At 39.9% G+C, this 21,221-nt stretch overlaps 1 protein-coding gene across 1 annotated transcript; it reads left to right on the top strand.

Annotated features, from left to right (window-relative positions):
* The first annotated feature begins 287 nt into the window (after positions 1-287).
* LOC118745714 (uncharacterized protein C6orf132 homolog) lies at positions 288-2,498 on the top strand. The gene is made up of 7 exons (XM_036479367.1): positions 288-308; positions 367-1,223; positions 1,301-1,324; positions 1,386-1,502; positions 2,181-2,219; positions 2,298-2,330; positions 2,402-2,498. The coding sequence occupies exons 1-7, from the start codon at positions 288-290 to the stop codon at positions 2,496-2,498; spliced, it is 1,188 nt and encodes a 395-aa protein (XP_036335260.1).
* The last annotated feature ends 18,723 nt before the right edge of the window (positions 2,499-21,221 follow it).

The raw sequence follows: 21,221 nt of genomic DNA, 5'->3' as shown, positions 1-21,221 counted from the left end.
GGGCTGCGAAGCTGGTTGCACCAAATACTTAAGGAAAAAATCGAATTAACTTCGATTTACGGTGGGATTACTGATTTCGATTGAGCTGAGTTGATATAAAAATAAATCACGCCATTATTTCAGACACATTCAACGTCGTCAGCTTGGAGAGTGGGGCAATTCAGTTAAGGATTATTAAATTTCAAACGGCTAAAAAAATTAATTAATAATTTCTAAAGGAATAAATGTGCAGGCGAATTTAGTGCAAAAGTTCAAAAAAGTGTATAAGTGCTGCCCAGTTTCCTCAAATGTGGCCGCCAACAATTTTTGTGAGTTTTAAATATTGCTTAAAAGTTGTAGAAATCTAAACATTTATTGCGTTTCCAGAGCACGCTCGCACTGCTGTTCTGCTGCCTGGTACACAGTCTAACGGGTCAGTATGTGTTCGAAATACCGCCGCAGCTGGCGCACTTGCAATCGCTGCATTACGCACCGCAACATCGGCATCACCAGGAACAACCGCAACAACAACAAAATCAACCACAGCGACAAGCGCGTTCACCATATGGCCTACCCATTCAACCCGTTATGCGTTCACAACGTTCACTTTATGGCGGCTGGGGGCCGGTAGGTTTGGGGCCAATTGGTTTAGGCTCTGTTGCACCTGCTAGCTCCGTTGGAACCATTGGCATTACTAAAGAGGAGCTTCTAGCGCTACTCGAAGCTTGGAAAGAGGTTGAAAAACCTGCAGCACCAGAGCCAGAACCGGCACCAGCGCCTGAACCCGAACCCGAACCGGAGCCAGAACCAGAACCCGAACCTGAGCCGGAGCCAGAACCTGAGCCTGCGCCAGAGCCAGAGCAGGAAGCTGCACCTGAACCAGCAGCTGGCGCTAGTCCACCACCACCTGGCGTGCCGCTTACAGTTTCACTGCCTGCCTTCGTTCCCATACAATTGTCGGCCATGTACACCGCGCCTGCACCACCAGCAGCACCAGCTGCGGAAGGTGGCGGTGCGGCAGAGGGCGGCGAAGGCGGTGGGGCAGGAGGAGGAGAAGCAGGCGGTAGTGGTGAAGCCGCGGAGGAGGAAGAAGAAGAAGAGGAGGAGCCTGAAGAGGAAGCAGTACTAGAACCGGAGCCGGTAATAATTGGACATGAAGGGTTTGGTCATCATCCGCGAGTCGTTTATTTGCCGCGCCAATCGTTCAAACGTACTAAGTCGCTTACGAAAAGTGGATTTGCACGGTAAGATTTCGGACTTATTGTTGAAATAGGTGGCTGCATTTTAAACTTTTGCTTTTCTAATTTCAATTAAATTTCAGAACTTATAAGGGCACTAAGGCCAGGTTAGTTAACACGATAAATATCTTATTTCTAATTTATTCTACTACCATGTTTTATTAACAGATCTGGCGCTCGGAAATCTAAAGGTGCTACCAAAAAGTCCTCCAAGGCAAAGGGTAAAGCTTTGGCCAAGCCACGAGCTTCCAAATTTCCAATTCGTTTCCCCATTTCAAATGCCAGGTAGGTCTTTTAAAACTTTGGAAGGCAAATATATCCTTTCTAGAGCCAATATATGTAGATATACATTAGGGTGCAAAAAAGTTGCGGTTTTTCCACCACAGTTATAAAATGTTTTATATTAAAAAAAAACCTCGAAAATCTATTTTTTGATTCCGTTGAAACAGTTTTCCATAATTTGAGTTGATTTAAAAAAAAAAATATTTTTAAAACTATTTTTTTATATTTTTGAAGGTATTTTCAATTAAGTGCAGCTCATCTAAATCTAAATTTTTCCGTTAGAAAATTAGAACCGATATTTTTTTGTGTGGAGAGTGTACACCCTAATATACATAGATATTACTTTCACATTACGTGGGCTAAACCGATTTGAAGAAAACCTCCGAAAATCTCTTATTTTTTGATTCCGTCGATATAATTTCTATGCGGACCTTTTAAGCTTAAACTTTCCTATCAACCGAGGCGATTTTTTAGAAAAAAATATTTTAAAATCTATTTTTTTTTTATTTTTTGAGGTATTTTCAGTTAAGTGTGGCTATCGTTAGTTTTAATATTTTTACAAAATATTTTATATTTCCGTTAGAAAATCAGTACCGAGAGTGATGCGCCCTAAATAGATATTATTTTCACATTTGGAATGATAACTAACTAAATAAATGTTCATATAAATTTTAATTTCAGACAATTCGCATCTACAAACTTTGTAGCACCCAAACCAAGGTAGGTTCGCATGACGCTCGCACTTCCATAAATATAAAGAAAATTTTTTTTAAACTTAAGTTTTCTAAAATTTTACAGATTTTACAAGCCTGCTCCACGCATTTACCCAAGGTAAGCAAACGAAGCATTAAACATGTTTATAAAGCGCCTTTAATTATTTTATTTTGTTTTATTTTGAACAGAAGCATCACGGCCCTACCGCCACCGCCATTCCTTGCCAATCCACCGGCACCTTTGAAATTGGTACCATCTGACCAATTGTTGAGTAATTGGACATAGAGTAGTACCGAACTTGCAACACAGGAATACAAATTTGACAGCTTTGAAATACAAATGATAATTTCTCAATATAAATTGCTATACGAAAATGAATTTCGTTTTTGATTTTGGTTGGGATTGCAAGGCACAGGGTCGAGTATTTAGATAGTTTGATGATTTACACTGTCTCCTTTGTGGAACGCTGGCATACGGAATGCGTAAGCCTAAGAATTAAAAAAAAAAACTTAATATCAAATCGTTCTAAGGCTGGCGAAGCGAGCATAGACGGAAAAGACAATAATATGCAAACTAGAAACCGCAGTTGATGTCAATCCCTGGCATTCGAGAGTAATCGCAAGTAAGCCTTATGCGGTGTACTTAGCCCTAAAATTTTTTCTTTAAACAAAAAATGACCGACCAACAACACTCGAAACACAGCCATCCAGTATCTTTTCCACTCATCTATCACCTGCTCTCAGTGAGCACTCTTCCACAAATTAATATATGTGAGCAGTCCGATCATAGGAACACGAAACATATTTTCCATATTAAAAAGATAAAGCCCAAAATACTTGAGTGCTATAAGCTTCAGAGGCTGACCGACATGAAAAATTTCTGAAGTTTCAAGACTAAATCGAATTCCTTTATGAATAATACCTAGCGACCGATGTCGAGAGCTTGCTTGAACTATGGTGGGAAAACTTCTTCTAACTGCTGAACGGTAAGAGCTCCAAACTACAATGAAGAAGATGAGGTCAAGTCCCAGTCCAGGACGACGAAGTCGGCCCACCATTCACCGTTAACCATACCAAAATCTTCGAGAAGACTTTCGGGGGGAAAAATCGATTGTGTAGAACTTAAAACCGCTTTTAACAGCAACAAGAGCAGTCGCCTAAATGCTCGCATGTGTAAAATGACATTGAGCAAAACTCAAAAGCTCCCATAGCCATCGCCAACGCGCGAAAACTCCAAGAGCAAAATCATCAGATATTTTAATTGTCCGTGATTCTGCGCCATACACACCCACGGGAATTATGACTGAGTTATAGAGTGTGATTTTTGTACGACGAGAGAGGCCTTTGGTCCCAATTGATTCTCGCAGCCCAAAGTAGCACTTCTTGGCAAGAGTGATTCTCCGATGGAATTTAAAAGCTGACATTGCTATTGGTGTTAATGTTGGTTCCTAAATACATAAATGAAGTCGTCTACTTTTTAACACTTGTACCAGTGACGTGGATGCCCAGACAGTTATTCTGAGAGCCCTGACTATATTTTCTGAAGGCAAGAGATACATATTTCGTTATGCCCTAATTCACCAACAGACTCATGCACTTTTCTGCTCCAGTTTCAGATTAAAGAGCTCACACGAAATGAAGTCACGTTGTCTGATATCAAACGGCTCGGATAGGTCCTCCCCAATTCTAATGAAGCTGACTGAATTACTAGTTTTACGCGGATACAAAATTCAGACATCACGCCATAGAAACAGCGACTTTTCGTGCTCTAGAACGTCAGTTTGATGGTATGCCGATCCTATTCTCGCGAGTCTTCTCCAATAATTAGCGTTTTATGAATACTTGGTCAATTCACTGATAAGGTCTACACTGATAAGGCGTTGGCGCATATGGCAAGATCTCCTTTCGTATGGATCAAGCAGAGCACACTTGAATTCCAGTCGTCGTGCATGCGTTCGTCCGACCATACTCTGCATAAGACCAGATGCATGTACCCTATCAACTCCTCCCAGCCGGGCTTGAATAGCTCGGTGTGCTTTCTTACTATTTGAATCGCGTCATAGTAAGGTGGCCAGACAACGACTCCATCATTAGCGACTAGGACTCGGGTTCGTCTTCTACACTGCTTTGAGTGCAGCTGGCATTCAAAAGGGTGGAAAAGTGCTCCCTTCATAATTTAAGTACATACGTTCTAGATATCGGTCACTAGGTCGCCTAGTCTTGGAACCTTTTGTAAGTCGCCTAACTCTCTGAAAAAAAAATCGGACGTTTTATGTGTCGGCCAGCATTTCAAGCTCTTGGCACTCACGTATTTCGGCCTCTCTCTGCTTATGTACGCCAACAAATTTTTTGCTGCACTGTATCTTAGCTACAACAAGTTAGTGGTCCGAGTCGATGCTTGACCTTTTTAGGCTGGAACTTAGTACTACATGCTACCACGTTTCAGGCCCAGCAAAGTCTACCAGTCTCAGTCCGTTATCGGACGTGTTGTCGTGGAGGCTGAAATAACCGAAAGTGGTGCCAAAGATCCCCATCCTTGCTCATCTTGGCACTGAAATCGCCCAGCACGATTTTGATATCGTTTCTGGGGCAGAGCTCACATATACGCTCCAAGCGCTCATTGAAGAGATTCTTGGACGTCTCGGTTTTTTCTTTCGTCGGGGAATGGGTGCAGATAAACGAGATGTTGAAGGATTTCTCTTATAATAAGTTCGGGCCACTTTCAGGTGAATGGAAGTCAAAAGCTGTGCGCGCTCACGTGGACTTCTGCGCACGGTACCATCCTACACAAACATATCCATGGTTAAAATTGCTCTGCAAACGATAAAGAAGGCATTCTAAATACTCTGACGCTAGAATTCATTTTCAGCTCTGCATACTCATTGTAGTCATTGAAGTACAAAAATTCCCCAACTGACTGCATATGACTACTGGCACCGGCAATGCGCCATCTCATACTCAAATGGTTGGTGCGCCTTTGCACCATACTCGCACATGCACCTAATTGAGACATTTTTATGCGCCAGAGGATCAGCCAAAAGCCACCTTAACTGAGCTGCGTAGAGCAACGCACTATGCGTCATCGTAAAATGGGTCCGAATCGTTTAAAACGACGCGCGTAGAAGGAAGCTAATGGAAGTTTAGTTTGCGGATTTTTTCCCAGAAACAAGCCAAACAAAGTTGGTGATGGAGCCGAAGACAACGACGACTTATGACTTTTGTTGGCTATGGCTTGGTCACAACGATGACAACGATGGCGTTGACGACAACAACTAAACTAAATTCATTTGTAATTCAATATTGTTCAACAACAGCAATTGCTGCCGGTTCGTTTACGTTGCTACCAATTTTTTTTCCACCAATGTTTGCGCGCATGCGCGACACTCCATATGACACTCAATTATGAGTTTTCAGCGCGAAACGCCACTGTCTACGCACTGGTTGGTCGTTGCTGATGCTGCTGCTGCTGCTTTTGGTCTGCTCTTTTTCGGATCATTTGTTGGTACCATGCTGTGCTGCCATAAATCAAACCTTTTTGCCGCCAATGCACGCTGTAGCGAGGGAATACGTAGTACGTGCGTATATCCTCGTATAATTTTTGTGCGTCGCTTTCGCAAAAAATAAAACGGAGCATATCAGCGTTTGTAAGCCGCCTTTCGATTGTTAGATGACCACGGTGTAATACATACATATGTACATTTGTAATATTTGGGTCAATATGCAGGTTACATTTTATAATCACCCTTTTTGGCGGATTTAATGTTTGAGCGCCACACACACTCATTTTTTGGAATATTGGTTCCCATGGCTATTGATTTAGGCGCTTTTTGTGGTAAAAGGGATACGATTAAAATCATCGCCGATCAAGTTTTGGATAATAATATTCAATTTTCCTTTTCGGTCATGCACTTTAGAGCGTGAAAGATTTATGTTGGAATCGAAATTCAATTAAACGAGAAATAAAAAGAGTATATGATTAAAAATATTAACCAACGTATAGGCTTTCCTTAATCGGGCAATCTGCAACTTTACTCATGTAGGTCATACATACCTATTAGCTTAAGAGTAGTCAATCTTCACAAAGCTGCTATATTTACAAATAAGAAGCAAATTAATGCCAGTTTAGTCAGATCTTTAAAAAATTCCGCTCGGGACAGGAAAAAAATCCTTTCCCGATATTCCCGATAAAACCGCAACTTTCAAAAATTTATAAAATCTTTTAAACGTTTTATTGAAACCAAAAACTAACGGCAAGCAAGACAGACTAGGCTAGAAGATGCCAATTCTTTCAGTATGACAGGTGAAATATTCGAAAAAGATATCCAAGGAAACTATTTAAAATTAAGTCTGAGGAACGTGGAGGTGGGCGGGATCGATTCCTAGAAATTTTATGTCAGAATGGGCGAGATCGGGATTTAACATTTAGTCAGGCGCCCATCTCTAATCTATGTGCCTTCAGATCCATGTCGTAGGCATTGTTCTAGAGTAGTAGCTTCCCAGCTGTTGAGGCTTTAGAAGACTTTTTCTCGAGATCTAATTTTCAACTTTTTAGAGTGGCTTTCCCCCACTGTAGCTGTTCATCCACACCACGTCTAAATAATGGTCGCCACAGGATCATTGCAAACCCCTGCCCTGCGCTGGAGTTGCTTCAAAGATAGTCTCATAAAAATGGGTCAAAGGCGAAAGACAAAACATCTGATTGTAGTTTTACCAATGGCCTATGGTATTTCAGATCGAGGTTCGCGCGATCTTGACCGCCAGAGTTACAAAGCGTGACAGTTACTTCCGACATTGGGACACTTTTCTAGTTTTTCTTATGGTCGTGAACAATTCTACGTCTTCGTTTTAGTCGCTATCTTTACGTACGCAATCATCTTCATATTAGTTTTCGCATTCCCCTTCGCTGTCCTCTTTATATTTATCTTTGTTGTTGTATTAGTACTCATCCTCGAATTCGTATTAATTTTAGTACTGGCTTTGTATTCGTCTTTGCAATCATCTTCGCATTCATCTTCTCCTTCGTGTTTCTGTTTGTCTTCGTATTCTTCTTCATCTCCATCCTGGTATTCGTCTTCGTCTCGTCTTCGCATTTTTGTTCATATTCCGGTTTGTATGTGTCTCCCTTTAATTCGTATGTGTCACCTTTTAAAATAATTTTGAAAGCATGCAGTAAAATACCTTTTCAATGATGGGTAGGGTTTAAAAATATAATATAGATAGATATAAGAAATCAAATGGGGTTATTGGAAAAGTGGTAGTTGCACCGGTTCGGTTAACAAACAGCCAACCACCTTACGTCAAAGGAAGTCCAGATCTGCCGAAAACATCGCCTCGGTCCGTGAGAGTGTGCAGGAGAGGCCGAGGCAGCCCATTCCTCACTGTGCACAAGAACTCCGCCTTTGACAAACTTCAACTTGACCAAAGTTTAACGATAAGGACTAGAATGCGGTATGGTTCGAGGCAGGGGTGATGTGATTTAGCCACAAAGTTCCTGCAATTTTATCCCTCTAGCCTCTTTCTTGTGGGATTTTCTGTTATATTCCATACATAATAATTCCTAAAGGTGAAAAGGTAACAAGTCCATTTTTTGAAATTGTTCAGGGGAGACGAAAAATAGATGTAGTTTCGCATTATCTGTTATTCTGCATCAAAAACTATATAAAAAAAAAGAACTTGGCACCTTTTCACCTTTAGGTAGCGATATAGCATTTTAAAATAAAAATTAATTTCGTTAGTACATGCATATACATATGCATGTGTGTAGGTTGCCACCTCCATACCCCTCTGCCAATCATCACTTGCTATCAGTGTTGCCACTTTGTGAGTAATTCCGCAAAACGTGAGGAGTTTAGGGTGCGCTTGAGTACTTTTTGAGGAATTTTCCCTCAATATGTTTGCAGATAACAAATGCAACCATGTTTTACACAAGAGAGTTGTTAAATCGCTCTGCAAATTTTTGAATAAAAAGCTTTCCGAAGTTTTATAAAGAGAGGAATACGCCGCACAAGCGGCTTGTCAAACATTCTTCAAACATCATTTTTCCATTGCACCATACACCATACAAACATGACTCGTTCAAGCAAAGAATTTGAGTTTTCTTTCGGTTCACAATGTAAAAGGGTTTGGTTTTCTTCGATTTTTCTCTCTTGCGTCCTCATTCGGTAAAAACTCCGTTGCGAATGAGGCGATTTTACGATACACAACGTAATCGGTTGGATCAAATGTCAACATGGCGGCCAGAAAATCAAAAAATTTTGATTTTTGTTCACATTTTCCTCAAACGGCTTGTCAAACCTTCGAACACCCCCATACACAACATAAATAGCTTTAAGCAAAGGGGTGTTTCGCTGGATTTGTGAAGCCGCTTGTGTGGTGTTTTTAGCTCTTAAGCACATCTACATTTGCAGCTAAATATTCAAAATGTTATCGATAATTTTTTTCATTCCATTGTTATATTTTCAACTTATTTTGAACTTGCAAAATCTCGGCAACGAATTGGGAGAACATGCATTGTTCGATTATAAGGATATTCATATTGGTTCTTCATTAGATCCAGAAAATTATAGAAAAGGTTTTTGAATTAAAAGATTCTCCAGGTTCATATAAGTTTCCCAATTAAAAAAATATATATCTGCGTTACTAATATAGCCTTTTTCTAATGCTTCAGTAGAACGTATATTTAGTAGTTTAAAAATGTGTAGGACTGACTTGAGGACCAGATTGAGCACTGATATAATTGCAGCAATATTATATACAAACGACTTTGAACCGCAAGAACAAATGTACCAATTGAATTGGAGAATGTAATTAATTTTTATACTAAGTATGCACCTGTAAATAGTATGCAGTACACAACACTCATATCTGTAATAAGAAGATTTTGAGCAATTTGTTCCAATTTTCAGGATTTTTCATATATTATATATGGTAATATTTTTGTGGCAACACTGCTTGGTATTATCTACCTAAGAAATCTTTCGAAGCAAGTATCCCAGTACGACTCTAAGTCTGCGCTTAAGCGCTGTTTTCATGTAGGAATCCAATGAGTTTTCATGAAAGAACTACAGCGGAGAAAATTAACTATATTTTGGCGAAGTTGGACTTCTTAAAAACCATTGACGCAATTCTCCTCCAGCTAATGGTCTATTCTTTTTATGATGCATCACGAAAGCTTCAGGTACTACTTGAGATCAGCAGTAAAGCCAAACTGTATGCATCAACATTATTTTTTTTTGGAACGGAAGCAACTTTTTACTCAATTTCTTCCATTTTTTTATTATTCACAAAACGAAACTCGAAGCCTTCCCCTTTTCCTGAAACAACTTTTTTGAATTTCACTGTTGTGGTTTTATTTCCTTCGTGTTCCTGATTTTTTAGTTTTTTTTTGTTCAACCAACGCAACGTTTAAATGTCACATAAATTCCGCGCATGCGCACACATCGGAATGTTGTGTTTGGTGCAAATCGCAGATGCACAGCTTCCAGTGGCGGCAACAGCAGTGGTATCAACACTAACAAGGGCACAGTAGGCTGGGGGCAGCGACAGCGCCCACTTGTTATGCGCCAGTTGTGCGGCCAACTCGCCAAACTGACGCGGCTAATACCTTGACTGCAAACTTTTATAATTATTGTTGCTTCAATGTTGTAGTGGCTTTTACTGTTGTTTGCTGTTTATTGCTGATGCCGCTTGAAGTTGCTGTGGCTTTTACGATTATTTGTTGTTTTTTTTTTTGTTGTGTTGCCACTTCACATTGCTGCTGTGCTAGAGCTGCTTTTCTTTTCAATTGCAACGTGGTGTTGCATTTGTGATGATGTAGATTGTGTGTGAATGCTGCTGTGCATTTGTTTTGTTGTTACCATTTTCTTGACTACCATTTGGTAAGCTGCTGGTGTGTGGTGCACACTGACTTTTTGTTGCTTTGTTTGGCGCTTCGTCGCTCAGCACTTGTCGCCTATTTTAGGAGTGGCGCTTTTCACAAGATCGTTTACACCAACGGCCCGCCGCCAATCAAGTAAAGCAAAAAGAAGAAGAAGAAGAAGAAGAAAAAACAGCCACACACTCTTAGTCATTTAGAGACTGCCAACCACTCAACCACCGATAGACCACCTTAGCCAGCCAGTAATTCAAAAAGTCGGGCCATTTAGTCAGCGCAGCAGTCAGTCAGAAATAATGACAATTGTCGATTTTTTTCCTCTACTTTTGCGCAAACATGAATTAGTCTGGATTTTATTTATTTGTTTGTTATTGTTTTCGTTGTTTGCTCTTTAGCTAGTATGTCATATGTATGCGCGAATGCACCTACTTATGTTGCAATGAGCTACTTGACGTCACGCCGCTTTGATTGTTGCTGTTGTCGTCACCAAAACAATAATGGCACAAGAGCGCAATGATTAATGATTTTTGGTACGTTTTCAGAATTGCAAAGTTGTTAATATTTACATACAGGTGTGTTTTAGTTTATTTGGACGGCCATCTAAGTTGGCTGTGGTTGTTTGCTTTATAATGACAATAGCGAGAATGTTGTGAGCTTGATCAATTTTTCTAGCCCTCTAAGGATCATCCAAACATTAGTATTTTGACTCACCGATCCACAGACCTCTCTATTCTTTTTTGGAACAGTTCCGTGTTTCCCGAGTACGAAATCACGACGATCGTTGAAGAAAAACTCTCTTGAACATTAGAGTCTTGAAAAGCTGTCTCTGTGAAGGTGTTCTTTATCACTTACTTTGGTAACTCACGGTGGGCGAAAATGCTGGCTTTTGTTGTGCTCTGTACAAGATGCTATAAGCCGAATTTTGTTGTAGTCATCATTCGAGTATGGCGCTTCAATATTCAAGCTAAGTCACGTATTTGGAAATCACATTTGATGAGAGGCTTTGTTGGAACTGTCATCTAGATAAAACTTTTTGACTCCACGTTAAAGGAAATCTACTTTGACATCGATATGTTAGGTTTGGTTAATCTTGTCGTTTGGTTTTCCCATACTTAGGCCATTGAATTCCGTTCTTTGTGATACCGCTACGAGAGGCGACTGCAAAGCTAAAGGCGACAAACCTCAGTCCTTGAGATCCAAGATGTTCAAACTTTAGCCTCGCAAAAGCTGGGCCGTTTGAGAGAAAGTGTTGGGACGACTTCAACTCGTCGTTCTCTTAGAAGCTGCGGCAGTTAGGATGTGGTGTGATATTTATTCTCAAAGGATAGCGTCCTATAAAAACACCCATCATAAATGCGCGCTGCGCCTTCATAATCAAAAGAAATACCTTGACCACTTGTGAGCCTCACTCAAGAAGACCATGCAGCTGATTTTCGCTGAGCTGAGCTTGCACAGAGCCCAAATATCCAAGAGAAATCCGCAAGTAGCCGAAAGTACTCTAACTCACATTTTCATCGATGAGATCGACTCGAGGGTGTCTTTATTGGCCAAGTCAAGCGCGGTGCAACTGCCCGCAACAATAGTTTAGCCTGATACCCATATAAGATTGACTAGGGAATGATCAGACACGACCGAAAAAGAAGGAGGGCAGGCATTCCTCTACTATTGAGCGCGCTCAAAGTCTGGGCAGTGAGTGCCGCTGGTCTATTAGAGCAGATGATAGATTACTCTCCTTTTCGATGTTGAACAATAGAGGAAAAGGCATAAATTTGTGAATAGTAGAGAGCTCCTTGCAAAAGACCCCTTTGTCAACCCTTCTCGTCCACCTGTCCCAACAGGTAATCTACCTGCATTTTAAATGCATGCAATGCGAATGACCTTGTCTTCACGGCAGTAGGAAAGCACCCCTAACTCTGTGCGAACTAGTTCAAGACGCGTTATGTGTCGTGGAAACATGGTCCAAGTAAGAAGGCCTTAACGTCAATTCCCAAACAAAAACGTAGTAGTAAGGCTATAACTGGGTTGTACGCCTGTAAGTCAGCGACAGACGAAATATGGTGCTTTTTAACTGGTTGTACAAAGTGGTTGCACGTTCCATTCTGTTCTACGGTATCACGGTTCGGTACGTGGATAAACCTTCAATAAAAAAAAACAAGCTAAAAAGGGTTCAAAGTGTGGCGTGTATGTTAGGAATGGCGGTAAAATAATAAAATAAATACTTATCTTCACTTCTAAAACCTCTCTTGTTTGAGACCCATATTAAAATATTTCGTATAACTTGTTAATTAAACTGATTTTAGCTATTTGAAAAGAAGGCAACCCTCTTAAAGAATAATTTCGAAAAACAATGCTGTTTGAGCGCCTTTTGTTTGACGCCCTTTTTATTGTGATACTTTACGTAACTTATTTATTAAGCAATTTTAGCTTTTTAAACAGGTGGAAACCTATTAAAAATATTAATAAAATTAATCATTTTGAAACTATTAATTAGTTGATTTTAACTTTTGAGAAATCTGGCATCTCTCTTCAAAAAGTATTCTATATATCAATTCAGATCCCATTCGTTTGCCAAATTTCATTGAAATACTTCCAGCCATTTTAGCAAAAGACATACTCACACACTCTCTCGCAAACTTTTACATTTATAATATTAGTAGGATTTGTAGGATGTATGTATTCTAATTCCTGGTAGTAGTTCGTTGATTGAAAGCTAATAAAATTCGCAGTAACTGATTAGAATCTAATCATTAGATGCATGCAAATGTGCTGTATGCATGGAAGTTATGTCAGGGATACAAGAAACGCGGATGATGTTGAATAGTTAAGTTACAGGCGTAGAAGTATTAATCTTCCCAAACAACAATTGTTTAGGCGGTCGTAAAATTTCTAATTTGATGTAAGAACAATTTTCGCAAGCGCACAAAAAGCAATTAAGCAATACAAGGGATAAAACTAGAGAAGGCTACAGCCTGCAAAAGGGGAAGGACGTGAATAATCTACTCTACTTCCTACTTATTATGAAAAAAATCGAAAAACAAAAAAAGTTTGGCAGACAATTACGAGTACATCAAATCAAGCTTATCCAAATAATCGTAAAAGCTCACCAAATCGTAAAACCGCCAAATAACCAAAGGAGGATACAAATTTGTGAAATCAACAACAAATCGAAGTTGAAGCATACCACAGCCACAAAGTTGAAAAAAAAGTTGAAAAAAAACATTAATCCCAGCATAACAATGTCAATAAAAAAAACAAAAATTACACAAAAAAAAACTCAAAAGCAAAACGTTGGCAACCCATATGAACTGCATAGTCATAAAATCACCGCAAATATTGTTGAGATGGGCATTTCATTAACCCGCTGACGAAGCCGCTGCTGCTGTCTGCAACGTAAAACGTGTGGCCAGTGTTTGCGTTGTGTTTTTTTCGGTCCGTCGGGTGCGGCCAATATGTCCGAAAATTCTACAAAATATGCGACTGCCCGCTCCCCGCTGCTGCCACCAATTATCACAGCAGCCATGACAGTGTCCATCAAAGGGCTATGCAGCCAATTGCAAGCGAGCCCACATTGTAGATGGCCGAGTCATGCTGGCCTACGCTTGGTCATGGTCAACGCATGCGCGCGCCCCAAAAATAAGTGCGCACTGAGTTCATGTGTAATTTGCAACAAGGTTTTTATTTTATTTTATTTTTTGCTTTTTTTGCACACACACTCCTCTGATTCTATTTGTGTCATTGTTGTTCTGTTGCACTTTGGTATTTGCTTTGCTGCGCCTTCCGCTCTTTTGGCTATTCAACACTGATTTCAAGTTGAAGGCCTCAAATTGCGCTGTGCGGGATATGATGAAGCAGCGCAAAGCGGCCGCACAGTGGATTCGAGTGGAGGTTATCGAAATTATGCTCATGAATATGCACATATAAATGTACATACATATATATGTATATATCTTCAAGTGTACTTTACACATACTCACTTCTTCACTCTTTCCTGTACATAATTCTAGTTGCAACTTCACAGTTTCCGCTACGCAATGCGTTGCCAGCTGGCAATTGAGTGCTATGTACGATTGCATGTATACATGTAGGTAAGTGTCCTCTTTCGCCTGTCACTTCATATATTCTTCAGTGCGTACGTGCGCACAGTGCCGAGATATCTTGCTGTAGCAAATTCTTGCAACATCAGCGGCGCAAGGTGCTGAGGTCAATTATGAGGCAACGCGAGTTCAACTACAACTTAAAAAGTATTTTGATGAATACACATCCATATGTATATAGCACCAAATGCAAAGAAAAAAGAGAAAAACTGATTTAAAAAATCAGGCTCCACACCTGTGCGAAAGATTATGAGGTTGCCAGATGGATGAAAGGGGTGCGAAACCGGTATAATGGAAGTTCAGAAATCTTTTAATATCCTTAATTCCCAATATTTTTGAAAGTTCCCACAACTTTATTCAAATCCTACCCTAACATGCGAAGGCAGGTGCAAAAGTTCGTGGAATGGAAAGTTAATAAGTGAAATAAAACAATATATTTATTTTTCCTTTTCATTATAATCTCCCTTGATAATGCCGACTCCCACACTTCGAACTGCCGCAGCAAAATTGGTGCCGGTTCATCTCCACTTCACGTTTTTCAACTTTTTCCACGATGTCTGATGGGGTTGTCTCGACGGGCCGCCCAGAGCAGGGACCATCTTCAATCGACTCTTGACCTTGGTTAAACAACCCATGCCATTTATAAATCACGGCTTCATTCAAAATAGTTTTCGCATTTTTTATCACGGCACGATGTTTGATTTTCTCCATAGTTTCAGTTTACTTGTGGATTCACTTGATTAACAGACGACTATTCGTAAACGAATGATGCAATAGGGTTGAAACTGGACTAAATAAGACACTCCATTCTCTCCATTCAACGAACTCGTGGACCTCCCCTAATATAAGAGATCACAAAACATCTGTAGATCATGTTGCTTTGTACTCGTAGTAAGGCTTAGAGTATGACACTGTCGTGGTGCTTTGGGTATAGGTTCACTGCTTCGGTCAGTCTGAACGCGTATTCCGCTGATGGTTCGATGACGTAGAACCAGAATTTCTACCTTAAATGTACTTGTAGTGCAATGGAATATATGTGGTTATCGGCCTAATCGGTGCCATTAGCACAGCGTTAGGAGTGGCTTTAAATATTTTGTTGGATTTGCCACGCCTGGATTTAACGATCTAATAGAAAGCAATCAATATAGTTGTTTAGTTGGTTGCCAGCACAATACTTTTTGTTTTTTTCCCTAAATGGCAAACTGATACCGAGCTTTGGAAGAAAAAGTATGTTACCAGTAATTTTTCTACTCTGTGGCGGCCATAGCTTCTTGAAAAATGCTGCATAAACGGGAAACCCTAGGCTTAAGATTAACAGAGGGTTCCTAGTAGAATAAATCTACCACCGAATTTCGATACGTTATATTTAGCGAGTATATTTAGCGAGTGTACAATTTTCATCACGAAATCTCATTTATTTGTACTGTAAACGATCTTTGTCCGTTACTTCATACAAGTGAAACCACTGACCAACGAAGGCAAGTTACCTCAATAGGTACTCATGTTGACGGTGAAGCGAAAACCCTTTTTCAACTAGGCTATACAAATTGGTCCTCCTAACTCTTAAGAAGCAGGAGTCTCAGGACAATATTTCGAGTCGGTCCAGCAAGCATACATCTTCTACCTTCCATTTTACTATACTCTCTATTTTGTTTTTACCTGAGTCTTCGCCTACCTCATTAAAGGAGGTCGCTCCCTGCCACATAACCACAATCTCTATCAGGGCTCCATTTTCAATTACTCTAACAGCCAGGTTACTACAAAATCTCTAAAGCGCGAAAGCTAGGAAAGGGAAGGAAAGGATGAGCTCAGTCTTTTCATCTACATAAGTATTCAAAGTTATAACTGTCCACAGTGAGAGGACCCTTTGTACGTTTTCAGTAGGTATTTTGCCTAGCCCCCGTTTACCCCCGTACCAACCTCGTTTTCTTGATTCTCTAAGCTGGCAGCCCTGGTGTTAAAGGTGTTAACTACGTTTTCCAGCACAAACGGGTGGTGTGTGTCGAATTGTCTATCTAAGTTTTGTTCTAGGTTAATAGTGGGTTTCCCAGCAATATTTTGCCCTTGACAATTGACACAAGTAGCAGGTTTACCCTTCTTGTTTATTAAGCAAACAGGGTAATCTGCAGACATACCAAACGAAATTCCGTTTAACAGCTTGTATATACGATTGCTGCCTTTAAACAGCTCAGTCGTCTTATAGTGAGGATAGCAAATAATTTGGTCCCTAGAAATTGGTATGAGATATGATTCATCAAACTGACCACAACCATCCTTGTCCCTTTAGGAATCATCCACGGGCTTCAAGCGGCGGGTGATGCGGCTCTGCTTGTCAGCTTCGCAAGCTTTTCATCCTCACGCCTTATGATCTCTATGGGCTTCAAGCGGCGGGTGATGCGGCTCTGCTTGTCAGCTTCGCAAGCTTTTCATCCTCACGCCTTATGATCTCTATGTTCTTCCCTTAGAAAATATTTACTTCTTTTTATTATCTTCTTGAACCGGCATGACTCAAGCGTAGAAATGGACTCTAGAGGACTTTTTATGCGGCCTATTTACCTGCGTGGTATTTATGTATCCTAACCTACCCTACCTTAACGTTGAAGTCTAACGACACGCTATCAGCGGTACGAGTTTAAATACGCATGTTTATACATATGTACACTAGGGTGCCCATCAAAAATGTTTGTTTTTTTTTTTGGAAATTACAAGACCCTACCGACTAGTTTTATTCGTTTTTGAGAAATATTATTGCCTATTTTTTTAGGTTTTTTAAAGCTCTTTTAGAGGTCGCGACCTGTCGATTTAGGTTAGAAAATACGATGTTGTAGATTTATTAGTTTTTGAATAACTATTTTTTTCTGAAATACGGCCTTGAATTTATATTTTTATGTAAAGAACTTTCAGATTTTTTGAGAGGCGTGGCTGAGGAATTCTTTAATATTTCAAAAATTAAGAGACATATGTTTTTTTTTATTTTACCTGATATAAAATCCCAACAAGCCAAGTCCGACAATATATTATTATAACCCATATAAGGCCTATATGTATATCCTCTTTTCAGATCATATTCGATCTTTGAAATGGAATCAAAAGTAGTCATTTAAAAACTCATAAATCTTCAACTCGTACTTTCTGACCTTAATGGGCAGGTCGCGACCTCTAAATGACCTTTAATAAATCTATAAAAATAGGCAATAATATTTCTCATATGCATCAACGAATAAAATTAGGGGGTAGGGTCTTGAAATTTCCAAAAAAAAAAAACATTTTCGATGTCCACCCTAGTATACATACGTAAATAGTTTGTATCTCCTCAACCGCTTTTGTGTTACAAATATACATGTGAACTATGTAGTATATAAACGTTTAAAAAATTCCAGCATTGTAACCTGATTAGCGAAGTGGTGAAAATCAAAACCTTATCTGCACAAATCCGCTAAGGAAATAAATAATTCCAATTCTTCGCCTAATTAAGAACAAGTTTAAAGGTCCGAGCATAGCGACAGGTATAATGAAGAACAAGAGAAACAAAGATATGCTACTTAATGATGAGATGCGGAAAGCACACGTACAACGACATGTGACACTGGCTTAAATGAGACAGCGAGCGGGCGAGCTAAAGGCGATAGTACGCTGGCGACTCAGAAAAAGTAAAAAAATGGGGATTAAAGTGAAAACTAACTACAGACAAGAATTTAAGTATGACAGGGCGGCAAGCGATGACGATATGCTTGCCGCGAGCTGGGGGAGTGCTGTTTCGACTGAGCCTAGTGAATGAGCTACCACGTGAATATGTGTCACATCCCTGTGGGGAAAATCTCTAGTCCGGAACTGGTGCGCTTCTAGCACATTTAGACCTACTACTAGTTCGCGGTAAATTTCTTTTGCACGCACATAACCGACGAGTTTAATACGGCAATGCCGTAGGAATTGGAAATTGTTCCCCGCGCCCCAACCTTTTCTATAGTTCAGAACCAGTCCTAAATTCGACAGATGGGATCTAGTCCGCTTTGAACCCCGTTTTCTATAGTTCCGAATCAGTTATAAAATTAGCAGACGAAAAAAGTAAAAAGATGTTTTCAAACAGTCTTTTTGGTGTTACCGTGGTAGCGATTTTTAACTATTTAACTATTTGCAAAGAAAAGTGTTTTCAATCTGAAATCAAATTTGTTTGAATGAATGTAAATCAAATTGGGCATTGGAAAACACATTTACATACCTTCGGGTGTAGCTGAATTTGCAGATGTGCTTGCTGTTATTGATTAGATTCCAGAAGGTCACGAAATGTTAAAATGTTGACATACATTTTAGTTTTGTATTACCAAACTATGAAAAAGCATCTGCGAAGTGCAGACTGAAAGCGTATTTGAACGAAAAACCCACCAAACGAAAATCTATTTAAAGTAAACAAGCTGCATCCCTTTTTCGGTAGTACCGAACTAGTTCAAAATTCGCCATATGAGATCTAGTTCGTTCTGCATCCCTTTTTCTATAGTTTCGAACCAGTTCCAAATTCGTCATTTTAGATATAGATTTCTGAAAATAGAATTGTTTTTAAAAGTACCACATCTCGCTGCTTTTGAACTGGTGGTGATCTACTGGTTCGTTTTGGGCGATAAAGACCTAGTATGGAACTATAAATTTCGTTCACCAATTTAGGGTTTCCCTACAGGGATACTACTGGGTATGCATGTATGTGTGCCACTTGTCCAGCGTGGAGATCAGCCCTCACTGCAGCAACAACGTATGAGTAGTATAAGAAAATGGCATTATCAAGATCGCTAGCATTTAATCAGCAAAAAGAAATCAAAAAGTGCACCGGCAAAAAATGTTAAAATGCATACTTGGGCCACATATATGCGTACATATGTATGAGGCTTAATGAAAACTGCGTGCACGCAAATCACGCCGGGGTGGCGGTTAAGCTTTCGTCGTTGTAAAACTGCAATACAACAGTGGATTAAGTAGAACAGTTAAGGTTGTTGCTGTCGCTTGTTGAGCGAATGACTGTCAGTAAAGTTAGACTTATACGTACATAAGTATGAATGTTCATACAATCTACTAGCAACTATATCCATACGTAGGTGCCACACTGTTATTGTTGCTTTGCCAGCAGCTGATAGCAAATTTGATAAGAGCGGTGCAAGGCGCACGCAATGAAATGGAAATTAACAAGGGAATTAAACTTTAGTTAGGAAGATTGGACGCAATTCGAAGGTGGATCGGGTCTTACAAATCTTTACTTTTACTGGTATTTATAAAACGATTAGTAAGCAGCAGAAATATTTTAATTATAAAGAAAGATGGCATTATATTGCCAACTGCTGAACCCCCAGATGCACATTAAGTTGTATTAGGTGTATTGAGAATGAATGAGTAAATGTTACACACACACATACACAAATTTTCCGCTCATAACCCAGCCAGCAAAAAATCCGAAAATCGAGCCGAAAAAGGGAAAAAGTGGATAAAATCCGGATTTTTGTCCGTTTACCGATTCCATTTTTGGATACTTTGTACAAACAAGTACCTAAACTTGCTGTGTCACGAAAAGTTTTTGGCTGTTTATCTGAAATTTATCTGATTGAATTTTTCGTTCAACACGCTTTCCTTCTGCACTTCACAGATTATTTTTTATTGTTTATAAAAAAAAATAAATAAAAATAAGAATAAATCAAGGAAGCGCCTGGCGTAATTAGAGCCCGCCACCTTTTGCAAGCTAACAAATAGTGACACGCTCCTCTGCACGCTCAACCACTGCCGGCTACATATACCTGCTTTCAACGTTCGAACGTTTCGAACGTTTTTCGGATACTAAAATGAACGAAAATTGTAGTCGTTTACCGCTCTGTCGGCAAAATTTACGTTTCTCTGCTGACTGAGAACGTACCGCCGCCGAAAAGTATTTTAGTTGGATTTCAGCCAGCCCTAAAGGGCAACTGGTTCGATGAAAATGCAATCGCGTGCAACGCGAGCTATGCGAGACTGTTATAGGGAACTGAAGAGAGAAATGTTAGCCGACTGGAAAAACGCCCGAAAATTGTATCAAGACCAGGGCGAACTCCTGTAAGAACAACCATGGCTACGCGGTTACCAAAGAAATATAAATAATGGAGGCATCGCTCTGCCACCCCAGTGATTGGTAAAAGTAGTGGAGAAGGTGAACAGATGAAACCTAGGTCTCATTCGATGACGACAGATGACACCAAGCACGATGCTGGTATTTAATAGAGGAAGAGAAAGGAAAAACCAGGTGGAGAAGAGAAACGATTGACGTGCTTTATCGGATGCGACCAAAATCTCTTAGGCCAATGAAGAAGTAGAAGAACATGTTCTTCTACACATAATTCTTCATTTTATCTATCAGCCGCTCAGGCGTACAAGGAGATAAATCTTACATTTGAAATTTCTCTCGAATTTCCTCACAGCCATTTCATATTTGTTACATTTTTTGCGCCATATACAAGTGCTGTGCTTCTCGATTGCCTACCGAACTCAAAGTAGAACTTGTTACCGAGAGTGATACTTCGATTTATTTTCAGGTTGGATCATAGGTAGACCCCAGATATGCGAATCTTGTTTGCCGTTTTGCGAGGTGTTCTGTCTTGTCAACGAAATTAATCTTATCTATATACACCAGCAGCTTCGAAGTTTCGCTATATATGATACCGATGCGATTCAAATAGGTAGATCGAGGGACGCTTTTCAACAACAGATTGGAGAGGCGCACGCGTGTTAGTCGGCCATTTTAAAGCCCCGCAGTACTACGATTGCGTAAAAAGATTACAATCTTAGTGGATATATTCATAAGGCCTTGCTTAACAGCTGGTATAACTAAAATGTGCCCGACCAGCTCTTTGTTCCCGCCTTTGAACAGCTCAGTCGGTATTTCATCAGCTCGCGTTCTCACCTCGTCTTGTTCGAGTGAACAGAGGTGAGCTTTGTCCTTACAAATATATTAGTCCGGGCTCCTCTTCGTCAAACCGACTGAGCCGACTGTGCCGCTATTCAAAAGCGTTTTAAGAGTGTTATCTCCTCAACT

The sequence above is a fragment of the Rhagoletis pomonella genome, unplaced genomic scaffold (assembly GCF_013731165.1).
Source record: "Rhagoletis pomonella isolate Grant_MI unplaced genomic scaffold, Rhpom_1.0 Rhpom_scaffold_00001, whole genome shotgun sequence".
Lineage (NCBI taxonomy): Eukaryota > Metazoa > Arthropoda > Insecta > Diptera > Tephritidae > Rhagoletis > Rhagoletis pomonella.
The sequence above is the reverse complement of the archived record's forward strand: the minus strand, read 5'-3'. Positions and strand labels throughout refer to the sequence as shown.

What these genes read in the sequence shown, in the direction of transcription:
- LOC118745714 (XM_036479367.1), top strand. Translation starts at nt 288, where the DNA reads ATGTGGCCGCCAACAATTTTT. An exon ending in ACGAAAAGTGGATTTGCACG is followed by an intron (nt 1,224 to 1,300) that starts GTAAGATTTCGG and finishes ATTAAATTTCAG; the next exon opens with AACTTATAAGGGCACTAAGG. An exon ending in TTTGTAGCACCCAAACCAAG is followed by an intron (nt 2,220 to 2,297) that starts GTAGGTTCGCAT and finishes AAAATTTTACAG; the next exon opens with ATTTTACAAGCCTGCTCCAC.